The 25,434-nt window shown below is 41.4% G+C and overlaps 1 protein-coding gene and 1 long non-coding RNA gene across 3 annotated transcripts; one reads left to right on the plus strand and one right to left on the minus strand.

Moving 5' to 3' along the window:
- Positions 1-39: 39 nt before the first annotated feature.
- bag5 (BCL2 associated athanogene 5) lies at positions 40-9,537 on the plus strand. 2 transcript variants are annotated; one of them, XM_044047341.1, is made up of 4 exons: positions 40-370; positions 2,137-3,036; positions 4,166-5,612; positions 5,688-9,537. In XM_044047341.1, the coding sequence occupies exons 1-3, from the start codon at positions 348-350 to the stop codon at positions 4,704-4,706; spliced, it is 1,464 nt and encodes a 487-aa protein (XP_043903276.1). In that variant the 5' UTR covers positions 40-347; the 3' UTR covers positions 4,707-5,612; positions 5,688-9,537. The 2 variants fall into 2 exon arrangements, with proteins under 2 accessions (XP_043903276.1, XP_043903275.1); XM_044047340.1 differs by lacking the exon at positions 40-370 and adding an exon at positions 379-924.
- A 10,635-nt stretch (positions 9,538-20,172) lies between these two features.
- LOC122782652 lies at positions 20,173-25,040 on the minus strand. Its single transcript, XR_006361942.1, has 3 exons — positions 24,838-25,040; positions 20,510-20,769; positions 20,173-20,203 (listed from the first exon to the last, which is right to left on the minus strand). It is a non-coding gene; the product is annotated as an uncharacterized LOC122782652 (long non-coding RNA).
- Between the last annotated feature and the right edge of the window lie 394 nt (positions 25,041-25,434).

The raw sequence follows: 25,434 nt of genomic DNA on the forward strand, positions 1-25,434 counted from the left end.
CACGGAACAGCGAGATGACAAAATGGAGCGCACCCACTGTTAGACAACCAACACTTAACACAGAGAACCAGCCGAGTAGATCATCTCTTACAAAAACACGTTAAATCTTGTTTTTACCATTGCATATATTAATATTGTGATTTAGCTCAATATTTATTATATCATTGGTGTTCTTTTACGCAGATAAATACACTTAAATCAAAAATATAACGCAAAAAATGGGAGAAACTCCGCGTTAGTTCGCTGCTCTCGCGAGCAAGCGAAGTCACCGCTAGCTAGAAGGTAGCTAGGTGAGCTAATGTTTAGCGTTAAACGGTGGAGCTGCGCACTTTCCGGCTACTGTTCACATGGCTGTACGCTGGTTATGCAGGTAAGGAGCGGATTAATACACGCGATACAAGTGCTGTTGGTGTTATAAAGACTTGAAAAAGAATGATGAGTTGAAGTTATTTGGTGAAGGTGGGGCAGAGTCAGGTGACAATAGCGTTCACACGGCAGTGCCTGCGCGTCGCAAGGACCGGCTCACGTCTCTCTGCTGTTCGGGCTCATTTAATCCCGTTTAAATAATCTGAGGGGGTTCGTTAATGTGTGGATTTATAGAGGAAGTTGATTTAAAGCAAAGACTGAGTTGGAGGAAGCGCCTCACTGCGTGTGTGTGCGTGTATGTATGTATGTGCGTGTGTGTGTGTGGGAGGGGCGACACCGGGCAGCGACACCAGCCGCACCGCAGTCCGTCATCCAGGCAGTTGGTGCTGAAGCAGAGCGGAGCTGCATCAACCTCCTCCTCCTCCTGCTTCTCCCCCGCGGTCGTGGGGATTATCATTTCACCTGGATGCCACTGTCCTCCAGGAGCCGCCCTGCTGTGGCTGATGGAAACAGACATTCGTCAAAAATGTGCGCGAATGTGTTCGGAGTTTTGAAAAGGTGAGGATTATGGTGAAGGTGGTGATGATGAGGAGGAGGAGGATGGTGCACATGCAGAACGTGTGTGTGTGGAGTGATGAAGATGATGATGATGTTGCTGATGCGAGGAAGGATGCAGCTCCTGGAGGTGCTTCAGTTCAGGGTGATGGAGAGGGAGGATGAGGTGTTTGCTGTGGTGATGCTGCGTTTTTTAGGCTATTATCTGCGGTGACATAATGCGCAGATCTGTGCAGGAGCCTGGAGCTGAGGAAGGACGGTGTGTTTAGGGAGGAAGCTTTCACCACTGGGTGCCTCCAGCTCAACACTGGGTCCATATGGAATTGCTCACAACCACCCCGAACGAAATAATTGTGATTCCAGATTTGTATTGTGGCTGCAAATGCATGCATGTTGTGCAAAGGCCTAACTTTCTGTCTGTGAAACATGTTTGTTACCAATGTTACTAAAATACTGGATGCATCGCAATAAAAAAGTGACAAAATGTTATGTCACAAAACCATGACCCAAAACAATTGTGGTCATTCATGGAATTCATAAAAGATTAGTAAACAGACGTGACCACAGAGAGACAAAATGTAACAAAAAGACAGTGTAACGTCAAATAGACACATGACTAAATGTAAAAAAAAAGTAACCCCATGCATTAACATAAAGTTACTAACTGTTGTAATGTTACAAAAACATTCAAATAGACCAAATTAATTGTCATTCATGGTTTTTAATGGCGACAGATGCATTGGCCGAATATTATTATTCAACATTCTTTTTTATTGAAATTGAAAGATGTAAACATTCTATTTCTGGCTTTGATGTCATGGCAACAGTGTCTGGACAAAAATGTGTAGGGTTGAGTGGATCTGTGGATTCCTAATAACACCGGGAAGTAATCCTAGATTGAACACAAACGCTGTTGTAAAGAATTCAAAGCGTCGCATGTTGTAAGTGTGTGTTTTGTTTTTTTTCCCATTAGAGATGTGGAGAAAGATTTTCCACCAGTTGCCGTGTCATTATTTACATGTGAAGGAACATGTAATAGCAGCCGAGTTAAAAGCTGTTGTAAATGTCAGTGCATGTAGTGTGAGGTTCTATTCACGAAACACTTCAAGTTTTCATCCATTCTGCCGACTCAGCTCCACTGAGATTGAGCTTGGCTCTGATTTGCGGATCCTGTTGTTGTAACTTCCTTTTTTCCTTTTTTATTTTTTCCTCCAGCCTGTTTGGGAAGCCCTTTGATGGCGGGAAAAGGATGGATCATGGTGGCCCGCAGCAGCAGCAGCAGCAACATCCCATGGAGCAGCAGCAGCAGCCGTATAATCCACAGCACCCCGCCATGATGCGCCTCTACGAGGTGCAGAGGGAGGTGGCGTCTCTGGGGCCTCAGGTGTGCACCTTCAGCGGCCTGCAGAACGACCGCGACTACAAGCGCCTGGAGCGGGAGCTGACGCGGCTGCTGCTGGAGGTGGACCAGGTGGACACGGAGGGCAAACCGGAGCTGCAGGGAGCTCGGAAGAGGGCAGCGCAGGAGGTGGAAGGGCTCCTCCGGTACCTGGAGGAGAACGCCACACATCCGTCCCGCCTGGTCATTGAAGAGCTGAGCGTTGAGGCGCGCCGCCTGGTGGACGAACTCATAGTGGCGCCTCAACGCTCTGGCGGTGTAGCTGAAATCAACGACGAGCTGGTGGACGCACTGCAGGTGCTCGTGCTGAGGCTCACCCAGGTGAAGACTGAGGGGAGGGTGCCGCTCCGCAAAGCACGTTACCGGGCGCTGACGCGGCTGTGTGCGGTGCAGGACGTGATCGAGGGGCGCACGCAGCAGCAGACCCTCTCCCTGCCGCTGTCCGGGGAAACCCACGAGGCCGTGAACCGCATCAACCAGGTGATGGTGAAGGTGAGCGTGGCCCGCGGTCAGCTGGTGGCGCTGCTGATGGGCCTGAGCGGGAGGGACAGCTGTGCTCACCTGTCACGCATCCTGACGGAGATGCAGGTGGAGCTGGACGCTCTGGATGTTTCCGGAAATGGAGCCATCAGAAATTACAGGAAACAGGTTGTGGAGGAGATAAACGGGCTGTTGAAGCACCTGGACCTGGAGGGAGAAGGAGACGACACGCGCAGGTAAGAAGAGAAGAAGGCGGGATTTTACTAGTGATTAATCTGCAGTCTCATTTGAATTAATGAAACTAAATCAACCATCGACTATTCTGATCATCGATTCATTGGTTTGACTAGTTTTTATTTGTCTGTCCACCTTTAAAACCAAATATGAATGAAATAAAAAGTTTTCTGTGTTCATTGTCAGAACTGCCAGAATAAATTAAACTGCCGTTTTTCCTCACCGCTGAATCCTGAGCTTACCTTACATTTGCTGTGCTTTTATTTTGGCGGTTGCCTTTTATTGTGATTTTTTTCCCCCACCTCAGCCCGTCACAGCTGCTGCTTTGAAGCGTCACGCTGCAGACATCCTCTCCGTCACTCACTGCACCATCACAGCACAGCTCAGTGAGATGTTAGGTGGTTCAATTCCCTGTTTACTCAGCAGCACGGGCTTTTCACACAAGCTCACGTTATGATGACGTTACCATTCTCACCTCAAACACAGCGAATGGTGTTGTGAATCATGCTACGGCCATTCCTAATACAGTCTGATCAGTTTAGATTAAATTATCACAAACTTTTACTGATGGAGCCTCAAATCAGAGTTTTTGTAGGGGAGTGAGTGGTTTACAAACTTCCTGAACTTTCCCTTTAAGGCCTCTTCAAGTAACTTATAAAAGTTATATATATACATATATACATATAGTGTGTGTGTGTGTGTGTGTGTGTGTGTAAAAAAATAAAAGCCATAGAAAAGTATTGAATAAGAATAAAATGGGGCCTAAGATGGAACCTTGTGGTTCTCCATCTTCAAATCCTGAACTCCCTCATTTTAAAACTTCTTCCATGGAGATAAAATAAAGGGAAATTAAAGTGGAGAGACAGAAACAACAATTTTTTCCTGTGTAAAAAACGTGCTAGTCGTTCAGGATATTCAAATGTCAGGATTAAGTGAGACTAGCTCGCTACTTTTAGCTCACCGATAAATGAAAAGGCAACGGTGGCATTTGGGGATTTCTTCCACTTTTGGACTCATTTCCAAAAAACAAACTTGTTTTGTGTGGACGGGCCCTTAATTCTCCTAATAAAATGTTTTATTTGTTGTTTTATTTTGAAGTAAATGGTATGTTTGTTTTTGTTGTTTCTATAGATATGACTTGGCGCAGAACAACTCCATCCGTGAGATCGAGTCCGTGCGAGCTCACGTCTCCCACCTGCGAGAGGGCATCCTGCGACACTGCGCCATGGGCGACCTCAGCTTCAGACCCAAAGCCGAGCTGCAGAGCCTCCTCACGCACCTGGACCAGGTGGACACGGCCAAGAACCCGTGCATCCGAGAGGCCCGGCGCCGCGCCGTGGTGGAGGTCCAAGCCGCCATCACCTTCCTGGACCTCCGCGAGGCCCTGGCCCGCCGCCAGCCGGGCCCCAGCGAGCACCCGTCCCACCGGGCCGTGTGGCAGGTCCTGGGGAGCCTCTCGGACCTGCAGGCTCAGGTGCTGGGCTTCGACGGCAAGCGCGTGGACAAGAGCTACATGATCCTGGAGGAGCTGCTGACCAAACAGCTGCTGAAGCTGGACGCCGTGGACCCGCAGGGCGACGAGAGCACCAAGGTGGCGCGCAAGCAGGCGGTGAAGTTCGCCCAGAACATTCTCAACTACCTGGACATGAAGACGGACGAGTGGGAGTATTGACGAGTGGGACGTGGCTGCAGGAACGAACGAGGAGCTGATAATGTGTGTAAATAAAGAAAAAAAACAAACTGCTACGTTATCATTCCATGGGCTGTAAATACGGACTCAAACCCCCAGAATGCACTGCAGCAGCGCTTTTCTGTCATCTTTAGTGATAGTCGTGGCCGACCCTGCCGAGAAGTCAACACAGAACTCCTTTTGTGAGACTCTATTTTTGTGAGCGTTTGGAGGATTTTCATCTTAAACGTCCGTGTGTGCGTGTGTATGTGTATCGTCTTCGTCGTGTTTGTGTGTGTGTGTGCGTGTGTGTGCGCGTGTGTGCGCGTGTGCACTTGTTGAACCTGCTGCCAGAGCACCAAACAATCCCTGCTGGTCATTTCCTCCTGACTGCGCTCATTATTGATCGATTGCTTGAGCCTGATTGATTGCTTCACAGTGGCTTTTCCATCTTTCCTGGTTAATTTGAGTGTCAGTTGCTAACGGAGACGGTCGTTGTGAGTTTGAACAGTGACCTCATCGGTGAGAGAAGTCTGTCCACTTTGACCGTGACAACAGAGCTTTGTCCAGATTGTAATATCTACTCAAAAATACGAGACATTAAAGTGACACAGTCAATGCTGAGTGCACCCAGATCGAGCTAAAGAAAACATTCACTGGTTTAATCTCGCTGTTTTCTAACAGACGTTTGTAAAGCACTCACTCGCCCACACCAAAGTCCATAGAGAAAATCAGTGATTTTACATCATCTAACACAGGAGCTGTTGATCCACTGCTGCCACTGCTGCCTACGTTCAAATGGTCATAATCTCACCTATAATCACAGCTGTCGTGGTCAAAATTGTCATAGTCTCACCTGACACTAAGGCTGTTGTGGTCAAAATGGTCATAATCTCACCTAGAATCACAGTCAAAATGGTCATAATCTCACCTAGAATCACAGGTGTTGTGGTCAAAATAGTCATAATCTCACCTCGCACTAAGGCTGTCGTGGTCAAAATAGTCATAATCTCACCTGACACTAACGCTGTTGTGGTCAAAATGGTCATAATCTCACCAGAAACCACAGCTCTGGTGGTGAGATGGTCATAATCCCACCTGAGCCCACAGCTGTTGTGGTCAAGTGTCTTCACAGAAGCACTGGTGAAGTTGGCCGAGGTGAGCTCTTGTGTTTGTGTTGGCTGCTCGTGGAGCCGTCAGTCTGTCGTATGTTTCCAGACGTTGTTGTTGTTGTGACTCCGTGTGATTGCGTTTGTCTATAAATGGATCACAGACTGAGGAGGAGAAGTTTTTTTTCTTTTGTTGTGCTGCTGCTGCTGCTGCTGCTTCAGGTTTTCGTTTCTTCCCGCTGCTTTGTACTGACACGAGTGGAAGAGTGAGTCTGAGTCTCTGATATTCACTGACTGACACATGAAGGCTGAAGCTCCCGGGGCTGACAGTCGGGGTCCTGTGTGGTAGCGAGCGCTGATGGTGATGGCAGTCGACAGAGCTTTCTAGAAACCTGGCAGAGCTGCTGCTGCTGCTGCTGCTGCTGCTGCTGCTGCTGCTGCTGTTGCTGGAGTCAGTGAGAGAAGAATCCAAATCTCTGTGCCTTTATTTTCCCTTTGTGTAAAAGTAGTGACTGAACAAAGAGCGAGCAGCCACTCTTCTTTTTTTGTGTTTTTTTTGCACAAGAACGAGGAGACTCGAGCGCCGAATGTGTTTTTAAAACAGAGCAGCACCTTGGCAGATATCGCCGCTAATTATTTGCACTACTCGTCACAAAGTCCACCCTTTTTTTCACGTCAGTATTTTTAAAAAAAGAAAGAAACGGTGTCACTATGGTAACTCACACAACAACAATAGCAACACAGAATAATGAACTGCTTCCTGATGACACCACAAAATGGCGTACAACTGTAGCCACAGCCACTCGGGAAGACACGCCCATGGACAGATACGCCCATGTGATGCTAATCGGGTCACAGAAGAGACTAAAATATCAGGGATTAGGATTATTATGTTGCGGTGGTGAGTGGGTGTGTCTTCCTGAGTGACAGCGGCCGCACATTTGACCTTTGACTTAAAATTGATGCCGGACATTTTCAAATTAAAAGCGCACGATTTGACGCTAAAGCAGCTATGATCTAGAACTCATGTCTTTGACTATTCATTTAGTTCATTAAATGATGTCCAAAAGTACTGTTACAGATAATTGATTCATTTTAGTTCATTAAGACACGTTTTCTGTTGTTTCAGCTTCATAAAGGTGAATGTTTTGGTTCATTTGTTCCATAAAACAAAGATAATCATTACAATTATGAATTGTTTTGGTTAGTGGACAAAAACAAGACCAAATGGACCAAACGATAATAGAAAATATTATGAAAATAATGGTCAGACTCAGCCCTGCTGTTCTTATTTTATAAATAATCTTATAAATTAAACTTTCAAACCAAAATAGCCGGGGATTAATTCACTCATGTATTATTAACGGATTAGTTGATGAATTGTTGCCGTGACACATCACAGTTCATTTTCTGGTCGTCGTCATAGTTACTCAAGAAACACGTTTCCTCAAAGCTGGAATAGCTCAAATATTTTAGATCCCGAACAAAAACAAACACCTCACACACACACACACACACTTTATCCACAAAAACCACCACTACACTGTTTATTTACAGTCTGGACTGGACGTCGACCCGATGTATCAGTTACATACAGTATTTTCAATAAAAAAGATTAAATACTCAAAACGGCCAAAACATTATTTTTATCAAGAACAAATCTGAGAGAAAAATGTGCCCGGTCAAGAAATAATCGTTGGCCAACGCAGATTATTTTTGTGCTACGTTCCATTTGTAGGCGGAATTGGGAACGTCTCCAAAATGGCTGCCAGTGTTCAAACACTGCGACGTTTACCGACTGTTATCGTGTAACAGCTGACCCGAGAACGCGGAAACAAGACAAATATCGGCTTCATTAACATCGGTTTAACCTCTCGCCTGGACCAATATGGCGGCAGCATTAGTGTGTGTGTGTGTGTGTGAGAGAAGCAGCTTCTGCCTCGTTGTTTTGTGCAAATGACTCACGATGATAAAATCAGATTAAAAACTGATCTGATCAGAAACTGTAATCTCCCTCAGACTAAACCAACGTGACACACCTTTCACTTCACACGCTCCTTTTTCTATCCTGTAAAATACACACACACACACATATACAGTATATATGTGTATATGTATGATATATAAACATATATTGACTGTGTCTCTGAACATGAACACTTCCACCTGAATTATTCATCACAAGTGTTTGAGACTGAAGAAAAAAAAAGGGTTTTTTTCTGTCTCTCGAAGCCTCTGCTGTTGTTTTTATTTTATTTTGAAATTTAAGTGGCTGCTCTTTATCGTGGAAATACAGATTTACACTTCAGACACAAAAAGATGAAGAGGACGCGAGGGGAAAGTCGGGGTTTTTACTAAAAACTGTGTGAGAACATGGAGAAACTAGGTATTATTATTATCATTATTATCATTATTCCTGAGAAACGTGTGTATATTATGGCCGTCAATATGCTGCTTGAAATTTTATTTGACTTTACTCACCACAGACTCACTCGTTCTGCTTTTAAATGAAAGAAAAACTCACACATTTGAAAGAAAACAAAAACTAAATCCAGACTAGAAAACACAATCATTCAGTATTTTATTCAAACTAAAAACAAATGTCTTTATTTTTTGAAGCTCTCGTCAAACCAGATTTTTTCTTTAGCATTTTTTATTTTTGTTGCGTTGATATTTGTGCGTTTACAGAAGGCAGCAAAACACCTTTAAACTCTTTAATCTGCAGATTATCAATGAAGAAAAAGTCAGCGTCATAATTCATCTCTCAAATGAGTAAAATATAAATCTGTGTGAAAATATACAGTTTGGTTGGTTTTTAAAGAAGTTTTTCTGTCTAAACATGTTTAGTTTTTCTCCTGCAGATTAAGTCAAACAGTATTTCAGGCTGCTGTGAAATTAGGATTAATGTTTTAGCAACAAAGACAGGATTTTTATTTTGAAAATAACACTTTTAATCCCACTAGTATCAGTACGTGTAATCTGATTAGTTTATAACAGTGAGAAGACGCGTGTGCGTGTTTTATTTTAGATCATTTTTAACATATTGTAATAATTATAACATTACGAAAACTAGAAAACACTCCAATTGATTTGATTTGTTTTTAAACGGAATAATCTGAGGATTATGGAGAAATCTACAAAACATGTTGAAAGAATTGTTTAGAAAATGTTACATTTCTTTTGTTGTTGTTTTTTAAAAAAAGGTTTTCTAATCTTAATACAGTGAGATTATAGATTATGAAGTTAAACAAGTGTTTGTGATATTTTTGTTTACAGTAGTATCGCGTATTTGTAAGGCGAGACCAATGTTTTTGGCCACACCCCCTCTTATTCTGGGCATGGCTTAAAAGTCAAATATCAGCAGCTGGCTGCGGTGATTGAACGCTAACCGCAACATTTTAACTGCGTTTTATTTACGATACAAACAAATCATTCTCTCATTATTGACGATACTGAGTTTAACGACTGCTCTTCAATCACTGTTGGTTTTTTTATTCATTGAAAACTTTTTTTTTTTCCATTTCCCTCACTTTTCCAAAAGTCGCCTTTTAACTGCAGCGATTGTGACTACGAGCTTTTTGCCGTTGTTTCTCCTCCGAGACGCACTTGTAAAAAAAAGCACAGTGAGACAGAAAACAGACGTTTGTGTGTGAATGTGTGACGTGAATGAATGGTTGTGTTTTCAATTTGTATTCCCACTGCAAAATAAAGACAGTGTGTCGACATCTGTGTCTTCTTCTTCTTATCATTATTATAATTAGTATAGAACTTTATCTGATTATAGTCGTCACCGTCTGACAAACACATCTGAACTTGTTCAATGGACCTGAACCATGTCACATTTAAATTGACGCCAAATCTGTAATCTGGATTAGATCCGGAAGAAACTTGGTCTGATGGTAGAGCGTCTGATCCGGCATACATGTACCAAATTTCGTTAAAATCCAACGACGTTTCACTGAAGTATTTTAAAATTGTTAGACAGTTTTACCCATTTATAAGAGATGGGGATTTCTTGAAAATCGGACAATTTTTGTGGCGTCATGAGTGGGCAGATTCTTACCAAAATTGAACGGGAACATACTTGGGTGATCACCTTTGCGCCACGAAAAACTCCGATTGATCCGATAAAAAAAACGTAGACGGGAAGTTGCTAACAGAAGGACAAACTTACAGATGAACCCACACTTATTGGAGGTAGTGATGGCGAACTCTTAAGGAAACGTACCGCGGAATTTGACCGCGGAGTGCTGCGTGAAACTTATTGTGTGCATCATAAACTCACTCACAAAATAGAGGCATCTTTGAAGCGGAACAAACAAAAACAATTGGAGGTTTAACAGAAAATTGGTGCTTGAATGTAAAATATGCAAAAATATCCAAATTACATGGCAAAGTGCTGCATTTATAAATGTATTATTTTCTCTTGTTCTTCTTCTCTCTTTAAAATGTAGAAATTACGGGTAATAATCACACGATTTAATACGTTTTTAAACAGGATTTTCACGTTGTCGCTTGTTAGATGACATTTTTACACATTTACTTATTTTAGGGAGACACTTCTGCAATTTTCATCACGTTCTGTTCCTTGTACGGCCACCAGAGGGCACTACATGCTCAGCTCAGAAGAGTGTGTGTATGTACATATATACACACTCTCACATACACACCATATATTTACACACACACTCTCGCGCACGCACACACACAGTGCTATAGAGATTACATAAGCCACAGTGATGTTATAAAACACAGCATCGACTGTTTCACCTCAGCAGATTTTATGAAGGTTTTTATTTTGTGTCCAATTCAGTGTTTATGAATAAACTTGTGTCTATAAAACACCGACGTTATAAATCACAAAGGACATTTTTATATGTATATAAAAAGCCAATATCAGTGATGTTTAATCCAGATTTTAATACATTCTTGTCCTGTTTCAGACCCCGCCCATTTCACCGAGTTATCGCTAAAAAAAAATCAACGCAGTAGATTTTTCGTAACTCTGCGAACTCTGAAGACACAGTGTCTATGAAACGCTGTCATCATTGTAACACAGCATAAACTTAATCCGACCTAATCCACCATATGTTACTCCATGTGCTTGATTTCTTCATGAATTTAATACGGATTATCAAGAAATTCCTGAAAATGTTGGAAACGTGGTTTTAAAACTCGCAAAGGAATAATTTTGTATCTTAAAAAAAGCCAATATCAATGATGTTTAAGCAGAAGAGTCACTTATCTCTTTGTACGTCAGGCAGATTTGAGTCTATATATTAAATAAAGTCACATTTACAACAAAATTTTATATAATTTCTCTGCATCTACTCAGATCTGACATTGACTGGATGTATTTTAATCTCATTGCACACAAAAATAACTTATAATAAGTAAATGAATGATTTAAACGTACAATAACCTCCGTTTGTAGGCAAACAAGCTCATGAATTGTTCATATAAAGACACTGATTATGATGTTTTTAAGTCATTAAAGTAAACATGTTGGTAATGTGCTGATAAAATGATCTGAGGAGAAATGTACTCACTGTGAACGACGGTGATGAAGCAGCAGCCAGAGTAAAATCCGGTTAAATCAGTGTTTAAACACTTTCTTTCTTTGGAGCAAATGTTTGACACTAAAATCTCTTTGGCAATTAGAGCAAACACAGAACACCTGTGCTGTCATGCAAGTGCTCATGGGAAATGCAGCTCTTTACAGATGCAGGTGCCAAGATCCAAATACCTGGAAGATAAAATAAACCAAACACATAATGACAGCTGCCATTAATTGTTATTTTCTCAAATAATAAATTCATTTCAAGCCCAAAAAAGTCACATATATTCAGTTATCTTATTTTGTTCATCAAAAAGAGTGAAATATGAACCTAAAAGATAAAAACTTTAATAAATATGATACAGAAAATCATTACATCTTCAAGTTGAAGCTAATATTTAGCATTGAGAACATTTGCAAGAACTTTAGCTTTAGACTTAACGCCAGATTTTCTTCCTCAGATATTTATGTAACTTTTGGTGGTTAAAAAACAATAAATCAGAAGAGGACTTGAAGCTAACAGTGGCTAACAACTAGCCTCATCTATAACTTGGCCAGTAGGTTTTTTTGCTAGGAAATAGTTTCGGTAAAAAATAAACAACAAATAATTCAGAAGGAGAAGTTAGCTAACAGTGCTCGACAATGGTAGATGCTATGTGAATAGCAACCAATTAGCTTAAGCTTTACAATTTAGCAATAGCTTTGCCAAAGTTTGTGTTTTAGCTTTAGGGCCTTACAGTTAGCTTTAGCCATAGCTTTGCAGCATTTACTCAACAACACATAGCTTACTTTTAGCTTTGTCACTGTTAGCTTTATAACAGTCTTATCCTGAAGATCTCAAATTTTTAAAAATGATTTAGTATAATTGACCGTTTTGACCATGACTTAAAGAAAAGGAGGAACTAGCTAAAACAAACCATGTAGCCAACAATAGTTTAGCAGTTAGCTTTAGCTTTGGGTCACCTTTTTATAAAGAATACAGATTTGTTGAAAGTAATATATATTATTATCATTATTATTATTATTTGGAATATTGAGCAGAAATGAAACCAAACCAATCAAAAAGTAGCTATGTCTTGCTAACTGTAGCCACACATAGCTTATGTAAATTTGAAAGATTATCTTGTGTGATTGACAGTTTTGACCTCGTCTTTAAGAAAAGGAGGAACACGCTGACATAAACCAGAGTCACAACAACATGGAGCAAGGTCATTTTCAACCTCGGGATTATAATCTCACAACTAATCTCACATAGACGGTTGTTTTATGTCAACATATCACAACATTTACTCGTGACGCGAATGAGAGGCAGATGGCTCGGCTGCACAGCGCGATGAAGGACAAACACGTGGAGACGGAGGGAGTTTATTTACTGAGCTGTGAGTGATGAGGAACATGGGGAACATGGGGAACACGAGGACCATGAGGAACATGAGGAACATGGGGAACATGGGGAACATGGGGAACATGGGAATAAGAGGAATAAGAGGAATATGAGGGAACATGGGGGAACATGGGGAACACAAGGACCATGAGGAACATGGGGAACATGAGGAACATGGGGAACATGGGGAACATGAGGACCCGAGGGACCATGAGGAACATGGGGGAACATGAAACATGGGGAACATGAAGAACATGGGGAACATGAGGGACCATGAGGAACATGGGGGAACATGAGGACCATGGGGAACATGGGGAACATGAGGAACATGGGGAACATGAGGAACATGGGGACATGAGGAACATGGGGGGGAACATGGGGAACATGGGGAACATGGGAACATGAGGGACCATGGGGAACATGAGGGGGGAACATGGGGACATGGGGGAACATGGGGAACATGAGGGACCATGAGGAGGACCACATGGGGAACATGAGACATCATGGGGGAACATGAGGGAACAGGACCATGGGGAACATGAGGACCATGGGGGAGAGGAACATGGGGAACATGGGGAACATGAGGACCATGAGGATGAGTCAGCAGAGGCAGAAGAGACTGAGGAGGAGGAGGAGGAGGATAATGAAATACTATTAATAAACACGGTGGATGTCTGTAACAGTCACAGCGAGACTGCACTGAGCTCCTGAGAGGTAAAATGGAGGAGGATGAAGAGTTTGAATGTGACTGTTATGTCATGACAGCAGCAGCAGCAGCAGCTGGTTCCCTCCCTGCTGTTGTCAGCTGTGCAGTGCTGCAGAAACACAGCAGAGGAGGAGGAGGAGGAGGAGGAGGAGGAGGAGGAGGAGTGTTATGTAATTCTCCTCCAGCTTCTTCTTCTTCCCCGGGTCCACGAGTGTGAGCTGTAGCAGCAGCAGCAGACATAAATAGTGGGTTTTAATGGCTTTGACCTGTGAGGCAGAAACAAGGACGACGACCTGAGCTGAGTCATCCATTCATCCATTCATTCATTCACTCACTTTAGTTTTTTTCTCTTTTCACCTCTGCACAAAGGATTTATTGAATCCATCTCCTGTAATATTTCTAAACTGAAACGGCTTGTGTTTGAGGTTGAAAGTGAGATGAGTATTAGAGTGTTCACGTCTTTTTGCCTGTTTTAAATTTAAATCTGAGGTCAGCAGGTCAGATCTATTTGACTTTATCGTCCTGTGAAGCACTTTGTGATTCCATATCTTATGTGAGAATAAAAACAGTCTCATATTTCACACTGTGCTGACATAAGGGGAAACACTTGTATAAAACAAACTTACATCCTGCAATTAAACTTCGAGAGTTTAGAGCAATTTGAATAATAATAAGAAATGCACTCAGCAGTTTTTCATGGGATCTTTCATGTTTAAAATTGCCAGATATTGTATGTTCTAAAACATGAGAGACATTCTTTAAACTAAGAGAAGGAAATTATAATTTACTGGGATTATATTATGTTTGAGTGAGAACAAATATACAGATAAAGACAGACGTGTGTCAGTTTTTATTTATTTTTACATTAAAATGTTCTGTTTTAATCCTTGTACGTGTTGCTACGTGTAGAGCAGGGGTCTCAAACACTTTTATTTTGAAATATCATTATAAATATTATCATTTCAATGACTTTTTTACACCTGACCGGCCCCCAACTGACCAAACTAGACTCCTAACTAGCCCCCAGGTCATTTTAGTTTGAAACCCCTGGTGTAGGGTGTTGTTATTGACTAGTATTGCTATGAGAATAGCCACCATTTAGCTTAAGCTTTACAGTTTAGCAATAGCTTTGCCAGTTTGCGTTTTAGCTTCAGGGCCTTACAGGTATCTTTAGCCATAGCGCTTTTTTTGTTGTTTTAATATACATTATTATTATTATTATTATTGTTATTATTACTAATAATAATAATAACAAAGAGCCCCCAGGTCATTTTAGTTTGAAACCCCTGGTGTAGGGTGTTGTTATTGACTAGTATTGCTATGAGAATAGCCACCATTTAGCTTAAGCTTTACAGTTTAGCAATAGCTTTGCCAGTTTGCGTTTTAGCTTCAGTGCCTTACAGGTAGCTTTAGCCATAGCGCTTTTTTTGTTGTTTTAATATACATTATTATTATTATTATTATTGTTGTTATTATTACTACTACTAATAATAATAATAATAAAGAGCCCCCAGGTCATTTTAGTTTGAAACCCCTGGTGTAGGGTGTTGTTATTGACTAGTATTACTAACTATCAATAGCCCCAGATAGGTTTTGGTTAATGTTTCCTCATAGTTTTCAGCTAGAATGTGTTTAACTCGGTGGTGACTCCCACTTCACACCGTTCATATCTTGGGTCATGAAGGTCTGGAACACATTAGTTGTTTTGAGCCGTGAGTCATTTCCAGCTCACATTTCTCACACGAGACAAAGTCAAATATCTGTAAAAGTTGAAGACGAGTCTCTTGTCTCTTCAGCTAAATTTAAAGGTCATGTCCAGAGGTCAGGGGAGGATACGAGGAGGAGCCTCTGACTGAACTGGAGATCCTGGCTGAGGTCTGAGGTCCATCTGTCTGCTGTAACTGCTGGAACTGTTGTAACTGTGTGGAGAGTTCTGCTGGAAAAACACACACCACATATACACTCAGCTCCAGCTCATGCAGAACCACAGCTGGAGACTCATTTTTTCCTCTGCTCTGCCCTGTGACAAACTCACTGGTTTACATTCTTTGAAGAGCGGTCACTCGGTTCATTTTATGTTAAACAGACTTTTCTTACTCTCCTGCACCAAAGTCCATTGAGAAGATTGTCATTTTTAGCCTGCGGGGGCAGCAGCGCATCAACAACTCCTGTGTGCTGTGATGTAAAATCGACAGTTTTCTCGATGCACTTTGGTGCAGGGGGATTGAGCGACTTAAGCGGACGCCGATTTTATGAGGTGAGCGTTTTCGGTGAGGCGTTTGCACATGTATGGATCCATCCATCTGCACCAGATGGCGATGGTGTGGCCGGTTGCCACAGCAACAGCAGGGATTACTCACGCCTCCGCAGTCGGTGCCCTCTGATGGCCGCGTGTCTCCACTCCCACGTTTCTACATCTGCACTTCACTGATGAGTTTGCAGCGTCGATCTGAGGAAGGGGCAAAGTACGGCAGCAGCTGCAGGAAGAGTGAGGGGAGTTACCTAACAGCAGGAATAGTTGCACTGAATTTTTTATGTCTCCTACAGGCTGAGAGATCCACTGTCATATTTTATTCACGTCCATAAGATCTGGAGTAAGATGCCATTTTTTTTTTCCGCAGTGAAAACACTTGGAGCTCTCACGTCTGTGGTTTCCAGGATGTAACGCAGTGCAGTGTCTGGTGAACATGATGAGGCTGAACTGCAGGGGGCAGCCCATCATTGTGCCACGCCACGGAGAGAGAGTCACCTTCAGGAGTCATGTGCTCTGTGTGTGTTTTTAGGTCACAGAAGCTTTTTTTTTTTCCTCCTCTCAACCTGCAACACAGAGTAAGAGAAGGAGACAAAGTGGTCAAAGACAACAGAGGTGAGAGGAAATGCTGATGTGGCACTAAACGGCATCATCGCCACAAACAGCTGAAGCTCATTTCATCTATTTAGACATAAATTCTTACAGGACGTCTGCGAACGAACAACGAGAACAAGGAACCGTGATAGTTATGCTAAAATAGTGTTTTTATTGACAGTGTATATGAACACATGAAAAGGATCTATATCACAGAGTTAATAACACACAACGAGCAGCTGTTTGTCCACAGACCGACGACAATAGGACAGGACTGAGGCTCCGCTGTCGTGTTTGTGTCTGCAACGCTGTCAATCAAAAAGTGGCTCCGCCTTTGAGTTACTTCCTCCAATCGCGTCCACGTCTGCCCACTGCTCACAGAAACTACTAAGATAACAACTACTAAAGGCCTACTACCAAAACTACTACTAAACTACCAGTGAAACAACTACTAAAACTACTACTGAACAACAACTAAAAAAAAGAAAATAATAGGCTACATTCATTTGATATAAAAATAATAAAAGTGAGTTGCAGTGCCACAGAGTCTTACACACTGGTGCTTTAATAAACATGGAAAAGGTTCAGGTGCATGAACTGCTCTGTGTCTGCAGGACATCAAATCATTTTTGGAGGCTTTGTATATTTCTGGCTTGGACTTCCTGCGCTCCCTCGTGCTATGAAGATAGCAGTAGCAGTAACAATTCAAACGTGTGTGTGTGTGTGTGTGTGTGTGTGTTTCCTGGTGCAGTGTAAAGTCCAGTCTGTCTCGTCCTGCAGCGCCGCACGTTCGCCGCGCCGAGGTCAAACACACGTGCTGCACCTTGTGACACCAACGGGAATGTGACACACCTCAAATGCAAACATGGATCGTACCATTTTAAATAAAGGACACGCACGTGTTTTCACTAATACTAACACATATTTGTACTAATACAAAAGAGTTTAGCAACATATCACTGAGAGCATGTTAGCATGCCAAAGGTGTCTAGCCAAAAGCAGCCATTTAGCAACAAAGCAGTGTTAGCATGCTAACACAGAAAAGCTTCAACTCTATTCACCAACAGGAATTCATTTAAAATAAATTAGCAACAAAGCAGTATTAGCATGCTAACACAGAAAAAGCCACATCAATATTTACCAACAGGAATTCATTTAAAATAAATTAGCAGAGTTATTATGCTAACATAGGAAATCAGCGTCACTGTTAATTGAAATGACTAACAAAGCAATGTCAGCATGCTAACCATAGCATTTATCTCAAAGTATCACAGTCAGAACTAGCTAGCAGGGCTAGACTTTTCATTAACAACAATTTATTCCTTTTAATTTATTTTTCCTTATCAAGTTCTTTGAATTTATTTACATTTCATTACTTTTTAATGACCTAGCTTCCTCTGTTGACACTGTTCAGTTTGTGTCTCAAGTGTGCTCAGGCATGAGTAAGGTTCAGATTCCTGAGTAGAGACCAGTATAAGGAGCTTAGCAGTTAAAGCCTTTGTAAACTAACAATATTTATTAAAGGGAAATATTCCAAGAAAATATGGAAGAAAGGTAAAATCTGTCAAGATTCCTACTGACAGGAAAGTTTAAATTTGGAAGTTTTTGTCCTGTCAAAGTTGCAGAGACACAGTTTTCTTTTGTTAGTCAGATGTTCTGTCTCTGCGTCTCGTCCCCCGTGACACAGTGACTCATATGAGTCAACGTGGATCCGGATTGAACCCTCGGTTGCTCTGAGACGGTTTCCATGAGTACAAAAGCGTCTTTTAGATGAACCGAGTGAGACGTCAATTCAGATGGTGTAGATCATATTCACTCTTTGTTGTTTTGTTAGACGTACACGCCTGTGCACACGTCCTTTTGTCTTGAAATCTTTGGATGTCGATTTGTTGATTTGGGGGAATTTTCCAGAAACACTGGAAGTGGTAGGAGGCCAAGAAATATACACCAGAGAGATTATGTATATAATCTGGCTCGGGGGAAATTAAACTTTTAAACTTGCACAGTAAAACATTGTCTAATTTAACAATCGAATGCAGTAGGAGAGTTTGACAAAATGTTTTTAAAGGCACGTTTGCACCTTTAAGATTTGTTCATTTTCAGTTTTAAAGCTGTATGAGTGTTTCCATGAGTTGAGTGTTGACTCTCGGTGTGAGTGTGTTCTCCTTTAAATCTACGCCATCGTCCTGTTTCCTTATCACAAGGTTGGACTGTCAGTATGTACAATCCAGCAGATTAGAGCGGCACGGAGCTAACATGTAGGTCGCAGAGTCCTCGCCTCCTCGTGAATTTGATGTTGATGTCACATTTACAAGGGTGACATCACCTGCGGCCAATCAGAGAGCCTGTAACAATCATTTAAACGATACACTGCTGCTGCCGCTGTTGGACTTTGACCGAGAGGAAGTAATTCAACCAGTTACAGGTTTGTTAAATACACATGTAAACATATTTAAATATTTTCTACATTTCAAATAAACATTTTTATTGCATTGTATTTAATTGTCTTTATTACTGTTATTTCACTTGATAGTATGAGTTCAAATAAATCTGACGGTGTCCAACAGGGCTCCATTCTTGGACCTCTACTATTTACGCTTTCGGTGTGTAGTTGGAACTCTCCAACTTCTAAAACAGTTGTTTTACGGATACAGTAGGTAACGCAGAATTAACATTCCGTCAGAAATCAGAAATATATGCTATCTATCTTTACAAAACCACCTTCAGTTGAATTAAGGACCTTTCTCATCTGTAACATGTCGTATAAATCTGACGGTGTCCCACAGGGCTCCGTTCTTGGTCCTCTACTTATCAAGCTTTCAGCGTGTAGTCAGAATTTCCGAGGTCAATTAAGGAACCAATATTTCAAAAGGTAAACATGTTTCTGCGCCGTTTGTGTGAGCAAATGACCATGTAGAGCGTTTTTATTGACTGTCTAACAATGGCTAGCCCGATTTATCTTGCACAACCTTCTTCAATCGAACTTTTCTCATGCATAACAATTCTACACTGATAGCAAATGTTTCGATTCCAGCTTTGGTAACAACTGACGACACTGCAAAGAAACCTAAATAAGGAATTTTCCATTATACAGCTTCTAGCATGGTTCCGGTTGGATCAGGTTGACTGTATTTGTGTTTTTTCGCTTTCCCATCAGTGATAATACCTGGTACCTGGTGGTTTTTTTAGTACCTGCTCTGACGAGGTTCCAAGTGAGCTGAGCCCATACTAAATTGTGAAGTCAACAGACTGCCATGTGGTTACAGCTTTAAAAAAAGTCATACGATAAACCACCAAACACTGAAAAGAAAGAAAAGTCCCACTTTCTTCTCTTCTTCTTTCTTCAGAGCGTGACGTCAGGTTCTAATGACCTTCTCGAGTCTTTGACTCCACAGTCACGCTCTGCAGGAGCCCGATTATTACCTGCACTGCTGATGAAGAATCAGAGATAACTGTCTGCTCTTACATGTTCTCATTTACCTTTTGTTCAGATTAGATAGTGACGACTGCAGCACTTTGTGTCCTGCTCCTACATGCATGCACACACACACACACACACACACACACTACTGTACTGTGAATATTTTCTGGTTTCTTTGCTCCATGAAACAAATAAATCATCAACACTGATGAGTTTTAGTTTGTGGACAAAACAAGACATTTGAGAACATCATCATTTCCAGGTTTGACAAACACAGATCAACATTTTCTGACATTTTATGGAGGAAACAACTTCTCAATGAATCAGGAAAATCATCAACAGATTGTTTCTGTCAGTGACAGGACAAAGACTCACCTCTGAGTGCAGGTGTGGACACTTCCATATTTCTCGACGAGAGACGACGTGTGTGTGTGATATCATCTCCACTTCACTGAGGCTGGTTTTTATTTTTATATTCCTGTGTGATTTAGAGAAAGAAAAAAAATACATCTTTTACCTCCAAGTGTGTCAGCAATTAATAATCATATTTAACTATAATAATCTAAACGCAGCATTACTTGTCCACACTGCATCCAGGAAACGAGCTTGGAGCTGCATGGTGAAGGAGACAGCAGCAAAAATTCTACTTATAGTTCCAAATCCACTTATAATTCCAAAATCTACTTAAAAAAAAGTTGCATTTGAAAATATCGAAGAGAAATAGATGAAGTAACAAAAACAAAAGTCCTGTTTAATAAAAACAGGACTTTTAAAGGATCCTCACCCTGGGAACCGGCCTCATTAAAACACATCTCCACTCTCGTCTCTGACGACGTGGTTTGGAACGCGGCCAAATGTTTTCAAACACGGCGAGGTGTGGGGTCGCACTCAGAGTAGGACAACAATGGGAGGTCAATCAGCATTTCTGTGCAGAGACAGAGACAGAGAGGGAGAGAGAGCAGGGACGCTGTGTCCGTCGTCTCATTGGCAGGAGTCCACAGCTCTGGACACTCAGCTGCGGGTTCACTGGGAACCTTTATGGTCCTGGGAAAAACAAGGCCGTGTTGTTAAATGTTCCAGGAAACACAAACTGGAAGTAAATAAAAAGATTCCGACATGAAAAGACTGAGGAGATGGAAATTTATCCGATGAACAAGGAAGTGGTGCTTTTTCATTCTTGGCGACTATTTCCAGGGACAACGCTGGTTAAAGGGGTAGTTTGGTTTTTTTTGAAGTGTGGCCGTAGGAGGTGCTGACGCTGGGAAACAGCTTCTCTCGAAAAGACTCAACTAACGTGAGTCGACAAATGTGTTCATCGCATTATCTCGCCAAGTTTGTAAAACGTGCACCAAAGTCCATTAAGAAAACAAGCGATTTTGCCTCACGTGGACAGAGGAGCTGCTGGTCTACTGCTGCCTCGTGTGGTCAGTTTGTGTCACTGACGTTAATCTCAACAAATCATTTCAAACACCAAAGTCACAAAATAACACATTTGAATTTAGTGATGGAGGCAGCAGTGGATCAACAGCTCGGAAAGTGTTTCAGAAAACAACAAAAAGTTTAGTTTCCATTTAGAAAACGTCATCTATCAGTGAAATAAAAGCCCAAACATTTATGAACATGGATAGAAAAGTAAAGAAAGTTGATTTTTGAATTGATTTTCAAGAATTTGAAGGACACGTGTGCACTTTCAATGACCCATGTCTATTTATTGTTTTCCCCCAAGATCCCCAAACTTTCAAGGATTTCAAGGACCCTTGGGGAGCTACTTTCAAGGGCTTGGACCTTTTTTTGTAAATTTACAAACGTCTACGATTTTGACGACCCACTGATGACCCGAAGCTTACGTGAAATCCTTGAAAGTTTGTGAATTTTAGAAAAAAATTCAAGGCCCTTGAAAGTTATTGCAAATATCCCTAAAAAGAGATGGGTTCCATGACCCATCTGCTTGAATTTTGTGCACGAAAGAAGTTAAGTTGATTTTTTTCACAAACTTTCAAGGATGCAAACAATGCTAAACTGTAGATGAGTTAAAAAGACTCAAAAATCACAGAAAACATTTGTTAATCTCCAACATTTAGCAAAGCAAATGTCTAAAATGTCAATATTTAACAGAGGAGTCTGTGGAAAAGTGTCATATATGTCACTTCCTCATACAAAAACTCTTCAAAAGCCCCAAAATATCCCTTTAAATGAGGATGTGTCATGTCGGTTTCTCATTTTTTTACATAGATTTAGTCACAAAAGGAAAGAAAGAAGATACAATCTTTTATGTGTTGTTTGATTATAAAACATGAATAAATATAATACAAATAAGTGTGTGTGTGTGTGTGTGTGGTAACACACACCAGCATCAGCTTTCACCCTCACAAAACTGATCAATTGTGCGCATTAATATTTGATAGTAACAGGATCAGAGCTTTGAATTCACCGCAGCACGGAAACATTTGTCCCCGACAGAGGAACTGGGTCACAGACATTTTCATTATCACCGCTGTGTCCAAAACAAAGAGACAAGATTAAGAACACGGATCTGGTTTGGTTTGGTTTTGTTTTCCTCCTCTGCACAGGATCAGCGGCCTTATTTTCACTGATCGTTAACAGCGAGGAAACGCACGGAAACAAACTTCCTGATACAAACACATGTGACCATTTTTTCAGGAAAGGTCACATGTGTTAAATATTCACATCATGTCACTTTGAATTATCATTACGAGTGAAGAAAATCTATAAATACTGCACTGGCACCAAATATCAATATTTCATCTAAAACATGACCTTGACAGTCCTCTTGGTGGCGCTCTTCATGGAGCAGGGCTGAAAAGCAGGATAAAGCACTATGTTTTTAGATAAACAGAAGCCTCGTGTGACTGATTATTGCACAACTGCGGTGTCGCGATATTATCGATATTTTTGACCATGTGCGGCATCTTTAATCGTGCGCTAACCTGCGATAACAACGCATAAAAAATGGCCTTTTCTTACAGTAATTATTCAGACAGATATTGTTTTATTAAATAAAGAGCTGATATGTAACATTTAGGAGCATGTCTGGACCTTTAAAATCATGTTTACATTGGTGGATTATCGCCAAAAAGGACATCATTTAGATTTGAAGACGGTATTTCGGTTGGGTGTAATGTGCAACGTCACCTCTAGGTGTCACTAAATGCTACACACTGGTCCGTCACAAGTATGGATTGAGAAAATGTTCCTGCAAAACACTCAACAAATAAATAAATATGATTATATAACCAGTAGAACAACAGCGACAGAGAGACCAACGTGTCAGAGGTTTATATCCAGAGCAACGAGCAGCAGCTTTGACTCCGCGAGTCTCTTTTCAGCCTCTAATCTCATCATCTCCACTTTTCTCCTCCGCCTCTCGTTCAGTTTTAGTCGCACCGGGATTAAAGGGTTAAAGGGAAACGGTTCACAGTCACAGACCGAGGGTTTCGAGATCCACGTCTCCGTCCACATGTCTTCTGACACAGAAGTCTCACTTAATTAAATCAATGTCTGCTTAAGTCTGTAATATCATCCTAATCTATTCAAGTCTTTATCTCACTGTTAGACAAGACTTTTTCTGAAGTTTATAAACCACTCCCACTCCAAACCCCAAAGAGAAAATCAGTTATTTATGCTCGCGGTGACACAGGAGCTGCTGGTCTACTGCTGCCTCGTGTGGTCACTTTGTGTCACTGAGTTAAATCTAAACAAAGATTTTTAAATGCCGAATGGAGGCAGCAGTGGATCAACAACTCCTGTGTGCTGTGATGTTAAAATCGCTGGTTTCCTCTATGGGCTTTGGTGCAGATAGAACAAGTGATTAAAAACTTGTTTAACAGTGAGATAAAGATGTGAACATACTCTCCAGATATTGTAGACTTAAGCTGGTGTAGATTTCATTGGTTGGGTAATTTACTTTTATTATTAAGTGGCTAAAATAATGTTGTTTTTTTCCAAAAATATGAACCATCTCTTTAAGAGTGTTTTTTTTTAGCTTATGTGAATAAAGGTAAAGTGATGCACGCTGAAAATAAAGAGTTAAACACCAAAAAAAAATTTAATTTAAATAAAATCAAATAAATGTCCTTCAGAAAACGTCCTTTTCCTCACTTCACTTTGAGCTGAGTGATTATAATGTTTCACTGGAGTCGACATTATTTTCTCATCCTCCATTAAAGTCACACTAGCGTCTGTGGTCGACTGCCAGAAAAGAGTCATGTGATCGAGTGAAAGCCGAGCTCTTTGTGGACCGTCGTCATCGCCGCACGGAGCAGGAGACGTCGAGCGTCTAATCTGTGCAGCGAGGCTGGGAATAGATCTCAGATCTGAGCTGCTGCAAAATCCTAACTGCTAATCAGCTTTTCCTCATCGCGTCCTGAGGTCAGAGGTCGCGCCACCACAGGGGCGAGATGAGACGGCACGCTTCTGAAAGGACTTCTACTGTAAATCAATATTCATTGATCACTGACCTCACAGAGCATGTTAAAACCTGTGTTTGGAATACAGTGGGAGCCAATGGGAGCTGTACTTCTTTAAATATAACCAAAAAACAAGGGTGTAGGTTTGTGACATGTCCCCATCAATATTTGGAGAAAGCCAGATTGTCCCTACTAATGTTCGAGACAAGGCAATGTGTACGGATGCGCAAATTCTGTGAGTGAGCGGATTTTACGAGCGTCAATGAACGCATCACAGCAGAACACACACACACACACAAAGCGGAAAAAACTCCACCCAAACACCTCATTCCTCCAAATGTACGACTTCCCTGTCTCCACCGTTTAACTGAAACATGTTATTTATGTGCCGTAAATCCCAGATCTCACTAAAAATAACTGTACAACGCAGTTTGCAAAGATACTGACAACAAATCTGGATCTGTTTCAGCATCAATCTGCTGCTGCTGGATTTTGCCACTAGGTCACACACACACACACACACACACGATAAACCAAAACAACCTCAGTGCTTTTTATAACCCACTGTAAGCCCAGGATTAGACTCTTTAACCAGTTACTGTTCCCACTAACTGTAAAGATGCCACTGTGAATAACAGCAGCGTCGCTCAGGTGTTCCATGGGATGTCACAAAATGTCCGCCCACCATCATCATCGTCGTCGTTGTCGTCACAGTTCATTCTCTGAGGGTCATGGGAGGAGGAGGAGGAGGAGGAGGAGCAGGAGTCAGTCCCAGCTGACATGAGGAGAACGTGGACAGATGACCAGGTTAAGCTGCTTTCAGAGTCAGAGCTGCACTGGAGCACAGACGCTGCTGCTGCTGCTGTAAAACAACACAAACACTGCAGAGAATCTTCATCACAACACACACACACACACACACACAATCAAGTCAACATGAGTGAGGGAGAATCATACATGAAATACATGAAAATGCCAATGCATATACTTTTGTATTTAACTGGATAAATATCTATTTTAATAATCCAATGACCTCGGAAAATTAACATTTGATGAAATAAGACAAGATAGTTCATGGGCTACATCTTAATGTTTGTTGATAATATTTTAACATGTTTATTTTGCAGTTAAAACATTTGTTTCTGTTAAAAAATGTACAACTACAGCAGGAGGAATGACATAATGCTTTTCACCTGTTGCCAGAGTAAAGCGCTGTACGTGACATGAATAGATGACATATTTCTACACTTTACTGGTATTTCAATCGTTTTACAGTTCTTGG

The sequence above is a fragment of the Solea senegalensis genome, linkage group LG16, assembly GCF_019176455.1.
Source record: "Solea senegalensis isolate Sse05_10M linkage group LG16, IFAPA_SoseM_1, whole genome shotgun sequence".
Classification (NCBI taxonomy): Eukaryota; Metazoa; Chordata; class Actinopteri; order Pleuronectiformes; family Soleidae; genus Solea; species Solea senegalensis.